At 57.4% G+C, this 15,618-nt stretch overlaps 3 protein-coding genes across 6 annotated transcripts; 2 read left to right on the forward strand and 1 right to left on the reverse strand.

Annotated features, from left to right (window-relative positions):
• Positions 1 to 1,077: 1,077 nt before the first annotated feature.
• PDIK1L (PDLIM1 interacting kinase 1 like) lies at positions 1,078 to 8,773 on the forward strand. 3 transcript variants are annotated; one of them, XM_002195209.7, is made up of 3 exons: positions 1,078 to 1,216; positions 1,808 to 3,165; positions 5,799 to 8,773. In XM_002195209.7, exons 2-3 carry the CDS (start codon positions 2,881 to 2,883, stop codon positions 6,537 to 6,539), a joined length of 1,026 nt encoding a protein of 341 aa, XP_002195245.1. In that variant the 5' UTR covers positions 1,078 to 1,216; positions 1,808 to 2,880; the 3' UTR covers positions 6,540 to 8,773. The 3 variants fall into 3 exon arrangements, with proteins under 3 accessions (XP_002195245.1, XP_030146464.1, XP_072773975.1); XM_030290604.4 differs by having other exon boundaries at positions 1,104 to 1,216; positions 2,864 to 3,165; XM_072917874.1 differs by having other exon boundaries at positions 1,109 to 1,216; positions 1,805 to 3,165.
• A 2,351-nt stretch (positions 8,774 to 11,124) lies between these two features.
• On the forward strand, positions 11,125 to 13,830 carry FAM110D (family with sequence similarity 110 member D). The gene is made up of 2 exons (XM_030290605.4): positions 11,125 to 11,664; positions 12,271 to 13,830. Exon 2 carries the CDS (start codon positions 12,382 to 12,384, stop codon positions 13,393 to 13,395), a length of 1,014 nt encoding a protein of 337 aa, XP_030146465.4. The 5' UTR covers positions 11,125 to 11,664; positions 12,271 to 12,381; the 3' UTR covers positions 13,396 to 13,830.
• Positions 13,831 to 14,081: 251 nt separating this feature from the next.
• On the reverse strand, positions 14,082 to 15,160 carry C23H1orf232 (chromosome 23 C1orf232 homolog). 2 transcript variants are annotated; one of them, XM_030290616.4, is made up of 4 exons: positions 14,862 to 14,990; positions 14,698 to 14,784; positions 14,519 to 14,616; positions 14,082 to 14,346 (listed from the first exon to the last, which is right to left on the reverse strand). In XM_030290616.4, exons 1-4 carry the CDS (start codon positions 14,946 to 14,948, stop codon positions 14,088 to 14,090), a joined length of 531 nt encoding a protein of 176 aa, XP_030146476.4. In that variant the 5' UTR covers positions 14,949 to 14,990; the 3' UTR covers positions 14,082 to 14,087. The 2 variants fall into 2 exon arrangements, with proteins under 2 accessions (XP_030146476.4, XP_072774087.1); XM_072917986.1 differs by having other exon boundaries at positions 14,698 to 15,160.
• Positions 15,161 to 15,618: the final 458 nt, after the last annotated feature.

Below are 15,618 nucleotides of genomic sequence, written 5' to 3' on the forward strand. Positions count from 1 at the left end.
GGGCACTAATCACCCCCGGGATCCTTCCCAATTAACCCCGGAGAGCCCAGTCCGGGCAGGAACCTCCCTCTGCTTGGGCTGCGCGGGGCTCTGAGCACTTGGTGGCCCTGTGGTGGCTTTGCCGTGGTTGGGAGCTCCGGGCCATGGGAGGAAAGGGAGCCACGGCACAGAACAGGGAACAGAGAGGGCGACACCTCCTGTGCCACTGTCACACCAAGCCACGGGGGCTGTACTGATTTTTTTCTGGACGCCGAGCAATAAATTGTAGAGTCCCAGAATTGTTTGTTTTCGAAGGAACTTAAGTCCCATCCAATGCTGAAACGTGAAGAATCAAAACCCCACAATTATAATAAAGATTTATGGGGAACAGTGTGTTTATTTACAGTGTTGTGGATGCATGTGGGGACTCATTGTTCTTTAATGGACATGTGCACCCCTGAGAACTCCTGATCTTTTTGTATTACTCCGACTAATTTCTATATGCATAGAATTTTATAATAGGTTTATGTATATTTATTTTATTGATTTTGCGTTATACTTACAGTTAGTTACACTTGCATTTAGTTTTTATCAGAAAGTACAGAAAGAATTCTTGGGTCACTCTGTTTTGTTTGTTTTAAGGTTTGAGGAGTTTTTCTTATCTCTTATCTTTGAGGAGTTTTTCTTCTCTCTTATCTTTTTAGTGTGGAAATTCGTATCTTTTTTTTTTTTTTAGTTAAGGTAGTTTTGCTAGTGCTGTAGTTACTAGACTAAACAACATATTTAGTAACCCTAAACCAACACATTTTACTTCAATCCAAACAGAATTCTATCTTGTTCAATTTTTCCTTTATCTCATTGCCACGGCAGGGAGACAGCACACTGTCCCAGGCTGCTCTGAGCACACTGTGCCAGGGCCTCACAGCCAGGAATTCATTCCTAATTAACAAACAGAAATTGAAGTCATTGATTGATTAATTAATTAATTAATTAATATTAAGCGCCCACCGCGATCGCGTCGTGGTCGATGAGTGGGCGTGGTCGTAAGTGGGCGTGGTTATGAATGGGCGTGGTCATGTGTGGGCGTGGTTATGAATGGGCGATGGGCGTGGCCACGTGTGGGTGTGGTTATGAATGGGCGGTGGGCGTGGCCACGTGTGGGCGTGGCCGCGCTGAGGGCGGCGGGCGGAGCGCAGCCCTAAGATGGCGGCCGGGCGGCGGCGGCGGCGGCGCTGAGGTAACGCGGCTCCTCCCGGCCCGGTTCGGCTCGGCTCGGTCCGGTCCCACCGCCTCCCCTTTCCCTTTGTGGCGGTGGTTGTAGCGGGTGGGATCCGGCTGCAGGTTGGGCGGGGGGAGTGGGGCGATACCCACAGCGTTGGGCCGGCAGCATCGCCCGCTCTGAGGCGGCGCTTTCCCTTCAGGGCCGCAGGCGCGGACGGGTGCATAAATCACCTGCATTACCTACATGTTTGTGTTATTCCCTAATCGAATGTTGATATTATTCCTTATTTGCTGCCCGGGCCCGGTGTCCGCCCAGTCGGCCCCGTGGCCCCGCGGGCTGTTTGGCCTCTGGGAAATGGAAATTAAATTAAAGCTTCTGCCCTTGTTGGCCCATTGCATCTCAGTTCCGGCTCTAATCTAGAGCTGCACCCCTGTTCCTCACACACGGCACAGCTTGGTTCAAATCCTTGCTGCAAATGTCCCTCGCACAGCTTTGCTGAAAGGTTAAAATATCTCTGTAGCATTGCCTGAGACTGATGATACCTTTTTTCTCTCTCTTTTTCTTTTTTTTTTCTTTTTTTTCTAAAAAAAAAATTGCCTAAAGCAGTGGAAATACTTGAAATCTTCCTACTAATAACATGTGGTCCTTATTGCCTGACATAAAGAGAATTACCTTTATCACTGGCTGTCTTAGAGCTATTGTAGTTCTGCTCTATCAGTGTGATTTTATTTATTTATTTACTTTTGGTTTTGCGTTTCATTCTGTTTGACCAGTGATCCTTGGCTAGTCAAGCTCTTATTTTTTTATTTTAATTTATTGCTGTCTCTAGTCAGTGTCCCATTTTGGTTTGGTTGTGTGAAGGTGGTGCTGGTGTTTGGTTTGTAATCTCGTAGGGCAGCGTGCAGGGAGGGTCATAAATCTGCAGCAGGGTTTGGTGGCTTTTTTTTTTTTCCTTCTTTTTTTGTGTGTGTGTCTCTCTTGTTTTACTTTCAGAGCAATAACTTAACTTTTGTCCTTGCTCTGTTGAGCAAAAGTGAAAGTTAGACGTTGGGTGCAAACTTCTGCAATCAGTTATCCTTTTTAACCTTTCGTAGCTGTAGATTCCTCATGCTGGGGAGGCTTGGCGCAAAATCAGTCACCTCAAAAAGATAAATGGGGAGCGATTGAAGCTTCCTCTTCTCTGAGTCAAACAACTGGATGATAACAGAAACGTTTGCTCCCGCAGCCACCTCCAGAAAAAGGCAGTTCATTAAAACCCATTGCTGCCCACCCAGGGCCTTCAGCTGGGACCTCCTTGCTCTCCGGGCTGGATGGGGAGCATGCCAGCCTCCTGCTGTTCCTGCAGCTGCTCTCGGAAGACACTGAGGGAGAGGAGCAGGAGCGCTCTCGCTAGCCCTGCCTCGGCACCCTACCGGGCTAGGTTTGAATTGTTGCCGCCCTGAACACGCCGGGCCGCGTGGGAAATCTTAACCAAAAGATGTAATTTCTCTTCCACCTGGTCCGTGGCAGCAGGTGCAGGTTTATGGAGGAGCTTCTGGAATGTTCTAGCGCTGAAACCCCCGTGAATGGCGGGGTCTGGGCAGGCCAGCCCCTAGGGAGGGGAAACGCAGCCCGCTGCCTGTGCCTGAGTTTTAGTTGTGTGGGTTTCTCCCCCTTCCCCAGAACCTTTGCTCCTGAAGATGGTGAGTAGCCAGCCTAAGTACGATCTAATTCGGGAGGTTGGTCGTGGCAGTTATGGTGTGGTGTACGAAGCGGTCGTCAGGAGGACCTGTGCCCGCGTGGCCGTCAAAAAGATCCGGTGCCACGCTCCCGAGAACGTGGAACTGGCTCTGCGCGAGTTCTGGGCCCTTAGCAGTATCAAGAGCCAGCACCCCAACGTCATTCACCTGGAGGAGTGCATCTTGCAGAAAGATGGCATGGTGCAGAAGATGTCCCATGGCTCCAGCTCCTCCCTGTATTTACAGGTACACGAGGCCGAGGGAACGGGGTGGAAGGAATCGGTGACGCTGAGCTGGGGGGAAGGAGGTGGGGCAGCCCAGGGCTTGGAGCTGTGCTCAGCTAGGCCGGAGCATTGCTGCATTGCTGACACCCAGAATTTAATAGAGATCTTTAAAAAAAAAACCCAGAACAATCGCCTGGATCTTGGGTTTGAAGCTGTGTGGCTCTAAAAGACTCCAGAATTTGTGTTTAATGTAAAGCTGCTCTGATAATTTGAGGAAGCCCATGGGGAGGTGCAGGCTGTGGAGTTCTTGGCAGTTGCAGGTTAAAGAACACTCCTGTCCTGGGACAGAGCTTGGAGAAATTCCATCCTGAGTGACCTTGGAAGAGGAAATCAGTGTCTTGATTTATAGGAAACCAGCACTTAAAATTCTTTCAGATTGGTAGCACATAATGAGCTGGTTTTATTTTTTAATAAATAACTATCAACCTCTTCAAAGAGTACAAAATAGGGAATACATATCACTGTGAAAGTGTCCTTTAAGTTTGAAGAATGAGTAACTCTGGAAAGACAGTGAAAGACAATGTAATTAATTCCCTTGTCAAGAAGCAGCCCTAAGTATAAACCAGCCCCGGGCAGAAATGAGTGTTTCTGGTTTAAAAAGCCAGCAGGCTGCTCAGGGTTTGCTGTGTTGTCCCTAGTCAGCTGTTTTATTTCAGTTTTCATTGCCACCCTGCTGCTGTCACCCTTTGTGGGTGAGCAGCCCTGGAGATGCTGGCTGCTGGCTGAGAACAGATCCTTGGCTTTGCCAACTCCCCGTGCCTTGGGAGCTGTTCCTGACTTGTTCTCAGGGAAGGATTTGGCCAACAGAACACTGGCCAGCTCGTGGGGCAGAAGTCAGAGCCTTACCTTCCTGCTTTTAGTGGAGCTGCTTCCAGCTGGAGGGCAGATGTGCAGGGAGGAGCTTGGAAAGGCCCGGGTGGAGCTGCAAGGTGGGGAAGAGCTTCCAGCTGACCCCAGCTCTGGCTGGGATGGTGGTGCTGGGCAGCAGCTGGCACAGGGACCTGGCCCCTGCCGGGTGCAAACAGCACGGATTGTTCTGCTGCTCAGGGAGAAGAGCAAAGGGCAGAGCCGAGCTGACTGCCAGGGTCGCTTTGGAGCAGCCTGGGCACTCAGAGCCCCTTGGCTCAGCCCCTCCTCTCCTCTCCCAGGTGATGATGCAGAGCTGAGCTGCTGCTGAGAGTGAGGAGGCTGGGGAAGGGCTCTCACCCTCTCCTGAAGGGCTCTGGGCAGATTCTCACTGCCAGCTGTGAACCAAATCTGTAGAGTTTGAGTCCTGAGTCAGCCTCGTCTGCTGGTGCTTGGCCACTGTCACAGATGTGGGGGGTGGATTTTGTTGTCTTAACTCTCACAACATCTGCAAGTGCAGCTCCTGTGACTCTGTGTTGGTGCCCTCTTGGCCGGGGAGACTCCCTGCTCTCCTGAGATAGCTTAATCTCACAGTTCCTGACTACAAAACCTAAATAAGGCATTTTTTTAGCCCTAGAATAGATTTACTGTTTAAAGAAGATAGCTGTAAATTATTACCATTTTTTCTCTTGAAAAGGTCACTTATTAAAAGCATTTCAAAATGCCTCTCTAGATATTAACACACCCCTTTGTTTTTGAAAGCCAGTTTGATTTAGTATCCATTGGTTTACTAACAGAAATAATTGCAGGACTTTCCTCCCAGAGCCACCTCAGAGGAGCTGAAGAGGCAAATGCAGTTGTGTAAACAGGATTAGTAGAAGTGATTGCAGGTTTTACTTTGCTTTCTGTGCAGAGCAGCTGTAAGAACTGGCTGTTCAACTTGTGTTCCTGAAAATGCCATGTGGGTAACCATGGTGGGAAGGGTGTTCCGTGCTCAGCTGTGCCTCAGATCAGAGCTCTCCTGAGTTCAGGGATCCTGTGTTAACTTGCTGGAATTCATGGATGTGTCAGGAATGGAGAGCAGGTTTTAAAAGTCTCTCCTAGATAAATACAGCTGTGTGCAGTTCCTTGTGAGAGTTTGTTTATCCCGAAAAGCTGTTGGCAAAGTGGGTGGGACAGGCTTTGTCAGGGTGGGACACTGTCCAGCTGGGACAGATGGGAGGGCAATGGCCACTGGGTATCTTTAAAAACTGTTATCAGGGTCGAGCTCTGCTTCTGGGCAGGAGCCTGAGCTTGATACGCTCCACACGAGTGAAGATAAGGAGGCTGGCAAATATATTGTGATTTTTTTTTTTTCTCTCTTTTACATAAAAACATTTGCATAATGTTTTCTTTGCCCCGTTGCATACCTTGCTCTCTGGATTGTTGAGAGGAGGGTCAAACAGTGCTAGAGTGGTCTGGGTTGGAAGGGATCTTAGACCCCATCTCATTTCCCTGGGCAGGGACACCTTCCACTCTCCCAGGCTGCTCCAGCCTGGCCTTGGACACTTCCAGGGATCCAGGGGCAGGCACAGCTTCTCTGGGCAGCCTGTGCCCGGCCCTCGCCAGCCCCACAGGGAAGAATTCCTTCTGTGTAACTAACCCAAACTTCCCCTCTCCGTGAAGATCCCGATTTCTTGCATTTTTCCATCTCATCCTTTCCTTCTCGCGGCCATCGGGTCGTTACGACATCTCTTTTCCTCGTTGCAGCTCGTAGAAACCTCATTAAAAGGAGAAATAGCCTTTGACCCCAAAAGTGCTTATTACCTGTGGTTTGTGATGGATTTCTGTGACGGGGGAGACATGAACGAGTACCTGCTGTCCCGCAAGCCCAGCCGCAGGACCAACACCAGCTTCATGCTGCAGCTCAGCAGCGCCCTGGCCTTCCTGCACAAGAACCAGATCATCCACCGCGACCTCAAGCCCGACAACATCCTCATCTCGCAGGGCCGCGCGCACGCCGGCGACCCCGAGCCCACGCTGAAGGTGGCGGATTTTGGGCTGAGCAAGGTGTGCTCGGCCTCGGGGCACAACCCCGAGGAGCCGGTCAGCGTCAACAAGTGCTTCCTGTCCACCGCCTGCGGCACCGACTTCTACATGGCCCCCGAGGTGTGGGAGGGCCACTACACGGCCAAGGCCGACATCTTCGCCCTGGGCATCATCATCTGGGCCATGCTGGAGAGGATCACCTTCGTGGACACCGAGACCAAGAAGGAGCTGCTGGGCAGCTACGTCAAGCAGGGCACGGCCATCGTGCCCGTGGGCGAGGCGCTGCTGGAGAACCCCAAGATGGAGCTGCTGATCCCCGTGAAGAAGAAGTCCATGAACGCCCGCATGAAGCAGCTGATCAAGGAGATGCTGGCGGCCAACCCGCAGGACCGGCCCGACGCCTTCGAGCTGGAGCTGAGGCTGGTCAACATCGCCTTCAAGGACAGCAGCTGGGACACGTGAGGGGTGAGCCCGGCGGGGGAACTGCACCTACCTGGAGATTCCCGGCTGGAGATTCCCGGCAGGAACGCCGAGTTGGCCGCGGTGTGAAATCCCAGAGCTGTTCCTTGGGGTGCACTGGCAGGGGGATGTCGCAAGAGCCAACACTACTTGATTTCCAGCACTCTGTCGTGGAGTGTCTCACACATTCCAGTTTCCTATGTCAGTATTAGGAGCTCTCATGGAAAAGAAAAAAAAAAAGAAAAAAAGATTTGCATGCTGGCAGTGCAAATCTTGAGGCTTTGTAATGTAATCTGTGTATATATTTATGTATATGAGTGACTGGGAGTGTGTGGCACTTAAATTATTTGCTGTGGGTCTGGATGATTGGGGTCTGCTAGAAACCTGGGTGAAGGAGGTGAGTGAGAAAAACTCCTCCTTCCCCAGGCTGAATGACTTTATTATTTATTTTTGTTATCTAATTTCAAAGACTTGACTTTGTAAACAAACAAACAAAAAAAGCAATGCAAGGGGATCAGCTGCTTTCAAAGTGCTAACATGGCTGATCTTGGCACTTAGAGCTTAATGAGCTCATCACTGAGGGAGTCAAATTAGAAATGTACAGTCAGGTGCTGGCAGGGGGGCTGGGTCATTGATCCTTTGATTTTGCTTTTATTCGTCAATTAATCTGCCTTTTCTCAACACACTCTCTGGCCATAATCCCATAGCACCTTGAGGATTTATCACAGCAGAGTTCTGTGCCCTCAGTTTATGGAAACATGGATGAGGGAATCCAGCAGCATATTGTTAAAATCCTTCAAAACACGGTGGCAGCACAGTTTTCCTGAGCTGAATCCAGCCAATAATTCCAGCAGTCCTGGAATTACTGAGGCACTGCCCCAAACCCAGTGGGGATGAGGGGACGGGGGTGGCTCTGTCCCCTGGCTCACAGCTGGTGTCAGAGCTCAGTGACAGCTGTGGGAAAGGTGGCAGCCTGTGGTGGGTTTGTTGTGGTTTTTTTTTAAATTTTTCTCCTTTTAAAGAAGTGATCTTTATTTACAAGCACAGATGGGAGGAGGGGTTTGGAGCAGCTGGAAGCTGCTTATCCCCAGCTCTGTCTGCACAGAGCAGATTGAGGCTGGGACAGGTTTCACTGAGGCCACCTGACACTGCTGTTTGTCCCAGCACAACACTTTGTTCTTTTGGGTGCAGGACTGACCTCTCCCATCCAGTTTGACCTTTTGGAAAAAAAAACACTTTTAAAATTGCCTTTAAAGTTGCAGGAAAGGCTAGTTGTCTTTACAAAATTCAATTTAATTTTTTTCCCCCACCCAAATCTTACCTGGAAATGGCTGTAAGTATTTCCTTGTACAATTTGCTTTTTTGAATACTGTTCCCTCTTAGTGCTGAGACAGCAGTTCTGGGCACTCAGTGTTTATTCTTTGAGTGCAAGTAAACAAAATGTTACTTTTTGGTTTTCCAAAAGCAAAGGATTCTGATTCCACCCAACTTCTGAGGCTTTACAGGCCGCAGGTGGTTCTTACCTGGTGCTGTGTGAGCTGGTGGCTGTCCCCAGCTGGCCTTAGTTTATAATTCTTGTTGTTTCCTTCACTTCATCGTTTTCGGGAGTGATCCTCAGACAAACACACTTTGCTTGTGCTAACTCTGCCTCCCAGTTCTCACATCTCAGCAGGGTCACTGGCTGAGAAAAATTTGGAGGGGGTTTATAATTCTTGTTAAACTTGGGATAAAAAAAAGGGGTGAGCGTCCCCCTCCCTTACCCAGCCAGAGTAACACTGCTCCCCTCTGAGGTGTCTGTGCACCACCTGCTCCCCTCTGCACAGGAAATCAGAAATCAGGGACTGGCACTGGGAAGTTTCGGGGTTTTTGACTCCCAAAGTGTTTCTTTGCACTGATTGCCACTTTATAGGTTGGGGGTACCTGAAATCCCTCTCATGGTGCTTCTCCTCGCTGTTGGGTGACACTGGTAGTCCTCGAGCTCTGTGTTCTCTTTGGTTTTTGTTGTCTGAGGTCTTTGTTTGGAGAAAATAAATCAAGTTGTTGTAGCAGCTGCGGGGTCGTTCACCAGCGTGACACGAAGTCAAGACACTTTTCAGCACTTGGGAAAGATTTTTTTTTGTTTCATGTTTTTCTTTAAAAACTGTAAAATATATTTTATGGAGAATTTATAATGAGGAAAATTATTGTGTAATTTATTAAGTTCATGACTGTTTTTCAAATAAAATCTTGAATTTCGACTGAAGTTTTAGGATTTTTTTAATGGGGAAGTGCTTTCAGTCAGTGCTGCCCTCCAGGGACAGCATGCCCTGAGAAACCTTGGGAGTGAAGGTGAGGAAACATCATTACTAATCCATGACAGGAAAGTGTGGCCCTCATTTGCATGTTTTAATTAGCAGTGCTCTGGACACAGGGCTCTGCAGACTGGAAATGCTGTAAGTTGAGTTTCTCTTGCCCAGCCCTCTCCCCTGTGCCTGCACCTGTGGAAGGGCAGATTCCCACCTGGAATGGGCACGTGCCCACCCGGCAGGAGCCTTCCAGTTTGGATTTAGATGACTTTTTTTAGAGCAGATAAAGACCTTTAGGAAAGGAGAAAGTCCCACTTTTGGATTAGTTCTAAGAGTGGTGATTTTAAATACAGACACAAGCTGAATTCCTTCCCCACAAAATGAACAGAAGTAAACCTGATATGTATATATACACACACATATATATATAATATATATATACTGTACTTCAAATATATTTAGCCCTTAGGGAGGGCGGGGAAATGCCCTGGTGCAGAAATGAGATTTAATTAAAGCCCATCTGGGCTGGTTCATGCTCCAGCCTGCCCACCCGCGTTCCCAGGGCTGGGAACTCGCCCTGGTGGTGTTTTTGGTTTGTTTTGCTTCAAGCAGAGCTTCCCTGGGGCTTTGGGAGGGAGGGAGGGAGAACCCCAACCCCATCCCAGCCCTGGGAAGGTGCAGGGAAGGAGCTGCTCCCCTCCTTTGGCCTTTGTGGGGCTTTTCCCTGTGGACATCGCTGCTTTGGGGATGGAGGGACTGGCCAGGGAGAACAGTCTGGGCATTTAAACACCAATTTCAGCGGGTGCTGCTGCCAGGGGTGCTCAGTTCCCCTTCCCAGCCTGCCAAGGGCAGTTTCTGTGCTGCAGTTTCTGTGCTGCAGCCCAGTAAAGGCACAGGGATCTGCCTGGAATGGCACAAAGCACCTGAGGGACACGGGTGGGTGGGAATGCCGGCTTGAGCTGCTGCAGGTGCTGTTCAGGAGCTCTGGAAGGGTTTGGGGGAATGTGAAACCCGTTTTTAGGAGCAGGGAGGTGTCAAGTGACCACTGCTGGAAGAAACTTGTTCGTTCCAGAGGCTCCTTCACGCTCAGGTTTGGGATGGAACCAGATGCAACCCACAAACCCACAAAGCTTTGCAGCCTCCATGCTGACCCTGGGCTGGCTCCCCTTCTGTCCCTGTCCCTGCTGGCTGTCCCTGTGCTCCCAGCCCTGCCCAGCCCTGGCCTGCCCTGCCTTTGGAGCCTTTTGGGGCTGGAGCATCCCCGGGAGCGCTCCGGTTCCGACCTGCACCGACACGCGGGTGCTGCCTCGGATTAGGTGCTGCCTTCAGATTCATTCCTGCCCCTTTGAACCCTGCAGATTCCCAAACCCGTCGAACAAGCTTCCCACCCCTGCCCTGTCCCGAGGGAAGCCCGAGCCTCTCTGGCTCCTCCCCAGCTCCCTGGGCCACGCTCGGGGTGGTGGCGTTTGCCTTTCCCGAGGGGGAACCCAGGGGCAGATCCCAGAGCTGCCAAGGCTTTCTCCATCACTTGTCCTGATCCTCTTCCCTGTCCTCACCAGATTTGCTCCAGTGCAGCTGCATCTCTGCTGCTTTGCTCCTCTCCAGATTTGTTACAGAGAGGTGGTCTGTCCCTTCCTTGCTGCCACTGGGAGTTTTTCCAGGGCCTGCAGAGCTCAGACAGGACCTGGCTCCTGTCACCCTGCCCAGATTCCACTTTAGGCCCCGTTTTCGTCAGCACAGGAGTCCCGGCCCCAGCCCCTTCCTGCCCCGCTGCCATCGGCCGGGAAGGTGCTGGGCACAGCCCCAGGCCCGTTCCCGGCAGCGGCTCCGGAGCAGCTCCTCAGGAAGGAACTGGGGTGGGGACAGAGTGCTTGGGGACAGGTCCCCCCTCATCCCGGGGCTTTGTCCCCACTGGAGCCCCCTCGTTTCCTGCGACAGCCCGGCTGTGCCCAGCTCTCCATCCAGACCGGCTGCAGAGGGGCGCAGGGGGCTGGGGGCTCCCTGGGGGCTCTGGGGGCTTTCTCTGGCCCCTCCGAGGGTCTGCGAGCCCAGCCTGGGGGGCAGCAGCTCCTTCCCTCCTTCCCCCTCTGCTCCAGTGCCACGTTCGCAGCCCCCCGGGCTGGAGCTGGGGATGGAGGGGCCGGGATTGTCCCAGTGGGAGCGCTCGGCCCTGGGGAAGGGAAGAGGGCAGCGGTAAAAATAACCCCTGGGCCAGCTCCAGCCCATTGTGGCTTCCTGCGATTTACAGCCCTTCCCCGGGGGAAGAGGCAGGAACCGGCCGGCTTTGACCCTTTCACCGCCACCGGAGAAGGCGCCAGAGGGACTTTTCCTCCTTCCTTCCTGCCCGGGTGGGGTCCTGGGGGGATTGTGGTGGGCTCCTGCTCCTGAGCTGTCCTCACACCCTGGGGTGGGCGTAGAAGGAGAAGCTGCTGGAGTGGACACAGTTTCCCTGCTCCATTCCTGCCCCGCCCTGTGCAGGGGGATGGAGGTTCGGAGGCAAAAATCGCTGCGGCAGCTCCCGAAAGGCGGCCGGGCTCCCCTAAGGAAGCGGAGGGAGGAGAGGAGCTGCCAGAGGAGAGGGGCTAATGCTGGCCAGGGCTGCGAGGGAAGGTCCCGGGGTGGGCTCCTGCCGCGGGGCTGGGCTGGCAGGGGTTAATGGGTGGCTCTTCCTCTTCCTCATCCTCTATATGAGGCTGCTCCCGGCTCTGGGCTCAGTTTGCCGCGGCAGCCAGAGGGGCAGGAGCTGCGTGAGACTGGAGCATCCCATCCCTGCGTCCCATCCCTGCGTTCCATCCCTGCATCCCATCCCTGCATCCCATCCCTGCACCCCTGCGTGGGCTCAGGTGAGCGAGAGCATCCCCCACCTGCCTGGCACAGGTCCTGGCACAGGTCCTGGTCGCGGGGCTGGGCTGGGGAGGGTGAGGGCCCCGCGGCATGGGTGCACAGGGCCAGACAACGCGTGCCTCAGTTTCCCCGCGTGTGGAGTCCGTGGGCTGCGTGTGGAGCTGCGTGGCAGAGGCTTCCTGGGCTGTTTGCTCCCGGGATCTCTGCTCTGCCCGGCCCCGTGTCCCTGCTGTCACCCAGAGCCGGTTCCGTGCCCTCCGCACACGGAGAAAGGGAGAATCTCCCCCGCCGGCCCAGCCTGGCTGTGCGGGGCACGGCTCGGGGACCCCCGAGCACTCGGGGCAGCTCTCCAGCCCCTGAGCTCGGCTTTGTTCTGCCGCTCGGGAAGCCGAGGCGGCGGCCGGCTCCGCTATTTTTTCCGGTTGGAAGCCGCTCCTGGGATGCGGACGAAGCCGGCGGATGCTCGGCGCGTCTCCCTTCCTGCCCAGGGGCTGCTCCTGCCCGGGCTGCCCGGACTGGCTGAGGGGACCCTCAGCTCTGCTTCGGCCCCATCCTCCTCCTCCTCCTCCCCTCGGGGCTGACCCTGACTCTCCTCTCTCCTCCAGGGCTGAACCAGGAGCCGATCGAAGCTCCAGGAGCCGATCGAAGCTGCAGGAGCCTCCCCAGCCCCGCCGCTCCGAGGGGCGCGGGGGGATCCGCAGCGCCGTTCCGGGGCCATGGTGCCCTTGGGCAGCCCCGCTCTCGCCGTCTGCGCCTCCGGCAACCTGCGCCTCGTGGCCCCGGGCCGCGGCTCGCCCCTGGCCTGGCTGAACCGGAGCCCCGAGTGCCCGCAGGGCCCGGGGGGCAGCGGGGGCCGCCGGGCCAGCGCCGTGGAGCGCCTGGAGGCCGACAAGGCCAAGTACGTCAAGTCGCAGCAGGTGATCAGCCGGCGGCAGGAGCCGGCGCTGCGGGGCTCGCCCCGGTTGTCCCCGCACGGCCGGCGGCTGCTGGCCCGGCAACCGTGCGGGGAGCTGTGCCCGGCGGCGGAGCTCGGCCGGGACGGGCCCCGCAAGCTGCCGTGCCCACAGTCCCCCGTGGCGCGCCGCAGCGGCAGCAGGCGCCTGCTCCGACCGGACTCGCTCATCATCTACCGCCAGAAACGGGACTGCCTGGCCGGGGACAAGGAGAACACCAAAGGCTCCGGGCTGGTGCGGCGCCTCTTCCAGGGACCCCTCAGACCGCCCGGCTCGCCCCCCGCCAGCCCGCCGGGCGAGGGAGCCCCCCGGAGCCCCCAGACCCCCATGCTGTGGGCGCCTGCCGACAGGGAGGCGGCACGGACACCGGGAGGGGCCAGCGGCGGTGACAGCAGTGGCATCTTCCCCTCGGTGCCCACGGAGCAGCCCCCCGGTGCCCCCGGGAAGGAGCCGCTGGCTCTGCGCGTGTCGCTGCCGCTCTCGGAGCAGGAGCGGTTCTTCAACTACTGCGGGCTGGACCGGGCGCTGGTGGAGCTGCTGGGCCGGGAGCGCTTCGGGCCGGCGGGCTGGGACAGCGGCTCGGCCCGGCCCGGCTCCTGCGAGTCCGAGCCCGGGCGGGCCTCGGGGGGCAGCCGGGGGGACGCGGAGCCGGGCGAGGAGGAGCCGGAGCCCCGGCCGGGCTCCGCCGTCTCGGTGGTGGAGCGCAACGCCCGCGTCATCAAGTGGCTCTACGGCTGCCAGAGAGCCTGGGCGGCCGCCAAGGAGTCCACGGTGTGAGCGGGGCCGGCCCGGTCCGGTCCGCACCGGGACACCCGCGGGATGTGGCCCACGGGCTGGTGGCACCCGCGGTCCCGGTGGCACCCACCCGGGGATGCTGCGGGCTGGGAGAGCCACCAGCTCCACAGGCTGAGTGTGGTGGGGGCACCTGAGGGGCAGGTGAGGAAGGGCCACCCCCGGGTGAGTCCCCATGGCCTCAGGGCTGGCAGGCTGCTGTCCCCCTGCTGTCCCCCATCTTCTCCCTGTCCCCAGGAGGGTGGGATGGGCCCACAGCCCCGATCACCACCCAAGTCCTGCTCCAGCTGCTGGCTGGGGGTGGGCAGAACCCGAGCCCCCTGCCAGGGGCAATGCCCACCCTACAGCCCCCTCCTCCCCAGAACAAGAGCTGCTGCGGCCAGAGCTGCCCTCAATAAATCTGTTCGGGTTATTTTCCTAGCCTGGCAGTGTGTGTGGTTGTGGGGGGGGTGCCCCAGGGCTGGGGGGCAGCTCCTCCTCCCCACTCTTGGGGTTGTGCTGCTTCAGGGGCCGCGGGGCTGTTGGGGGGGCGAGGGCAAGGAAAGCTGCAGAGCTCAGGGAAAAAAGGAACCTTCGGGGTCTTCAGTGCAGCTGAAGTGACACCCAAACCCAGGGCAGAGCCCTGGGCACGGGCGGGGCAATGGGAGCAATGGCGAGTCCGGCTGGTGCATCCTCCTCTAGTTGCCCTTGGGGGCGGTTTTATTCCGGATTTCGGCCAGCTTGCCAGCCAGGAAGCCCCAGTGGAAGGCCCCTTCCTCTGGCTCCCGCAGATCGCTGCCGTCGTCACCCGGAGGCTCCCCCGGGCTCTCGTCCGGCTCGGGGGGTGGCACCCCCTTGTCCTGCCCCGACGCCTGCTGCCACTTGGTAGCAAAGAGATCCCAAAACCCAGGAGCCTTCTCGGTGTGGGGCACCTCGGGCGGCTCGGTGGCCAGAGGGCTGGGCAGGGAGAGGGGACGGAAAGGTCGGTGCACGGCCCCTTCCCCAAGCCCACCACGCCCCCCTCCCCGCCGGCTCTGCCCAGGGGATGGGCTGGGGGATGTGGGGGCTCGGCAGTTCCCGGGGGTCGGATCCGGGTTCTGGGGTCCCCCACCAGCGATCTGTAACTCACTGGTCCGGGCAGGGCTCCGGGCTGAGCAGCTGGTGCTCGTCCTCGCGGGTGAAGAGGGACGAGAGCGTCCGCCAGCCGCGGGCACCGACCCCCTGCACCTGCGGGGGCAGCGCCGGGGTCACCGGGGAGCTGCGGCTGCCGGTGTGCCCCGGCCCCGCTGCCGCCAGCCCCCTCCTCACCTTGCGGGCCAGCTGGGACACGGGGCTGGCCCCCTCCTCCAGCAGCGCGGGGGGCTCGGATGTCTCCATCAGCTCGGGGGGGTCTCCCTGCAAGAAGCCCCCGGTGAGGGTCGCGCTGCGGGCGGGGAGCTCGGCCGGCCCGGTTTGGGGACCCCCCAGCCTACCTCGTCCTGCAGGGTCCCGTCGGGGCGCGGCCCCCCCAGGCTCTGCAGCACTTTGGCCTTGGAGAGCCGCCAGAAGCTCTGGGCCATGGCGGGGGGCTCGGTGGGACCGGAGCCGGCGGCAGCCGCGGCCAGCGGGGCGAGCCGAGCGGCGGGCCCGGCGATCCGGTGGCTTCATTAAAGTTTCAGCGGCCGCTTGCACCGCACAAAAGGAATCTGAGCCCGGGCTGAGCCGGGGGCAGCGCGGGGGCGGCTCCTCCGCTCATCCCCAAAACCCATCCCGGGCCCCCCGCCGCAGCCCCCCGGTGCTCCTCGTCCACTCGGGACCCCCAGGGTGGGACACCCCCCCACGGGGCAGAGCGGGCGCTGGAGCTCCGCGCTCCCCCCGCCGCGCGTCCCCATCTATAATTGATCGCGGACGAAACACGATCAGCGCCGGGACACGGCGGGACACGCTGAGCCCTGCCCCGCTCCTGCCAGCGGTGACCGGGGCAGCGCGGGGGACACGGGGGAGCACGGGGGGAACGTGGGGACGGTGGCACCGGGGACTGGGGTCCGCGAGGGCGCGGGGACCATGCCGGGACCATCCCGGACCGTGCCGGGACCATCCCGGGACCGTGCCGGGACCGTGACGGGACCGTCCCGGACCATCCCGAGACCGTGCCGGGACCATCCCGGGACCGTGCCGGGACCGTGACGGGACCATCCCGGGACCGTGCCGGGGACACGGGGGAGCACGGGGCGAACGTGGGGACGGTGG

Source organism: Taeniopygia guttata, chromosome 23, assembly GCF_048771995.1.
Source record: "Taeniopygia guttata chromosome 23, bTaeGut7.mat, whole genome shotgun sequence".
Taxonomy (NCBI): domain Eukaryota; kingdom Metazoa; phylum Chordata; class Aves; order Passeriformes; family Estrildidae; genus Taeniopygia; species Taeniopygia guttata.

Coding starts and splice junctions, on each gene's coding strand:
- PDIK1L (XM_002195209.7), top strand. CDS start 2,881: ATGGTGAGTAGCCAGCCTAAGTACGATCTAATTCGGGAGGTTGGTCGT. Junction 3,166..5,798: donor GCTCCTCCCTGTATTTACAG/GTACACGAGGCC, acceptor TCCTCGTTGCAG/CTCGTAGAAACCTCATTAAA.
- C23H1orf232 (XM_072917986.1), bottom strand. CDS start 15,036: ATGAAGCCACCGGATCGCCGGGCCCGCCGCTCGGCTCGCCCCGCTGGC. Junction 14,617..14,697: donor TGTCCCAGCTGGCCCGCAAG/GTGAGGAGGGGG, acceptor CTGCCCCCGCAG/GTGCAGGGGGTCGGTGCCCG. Junction 14,347..14,518: donor CCGGAGCCCTGCCCGGACCA/GTGAGTTACAGA, acceptor CTCCCTGCCCAG/CCCTCTGGCCACCGAGCCGC.
- FAM110D (XM_030290605.4), top strand. CDS start 12,382: ATGGTGCCCTTGGGCAGCCCCGCTCTCGCCGTCTGCGCCTCCGGCAAC.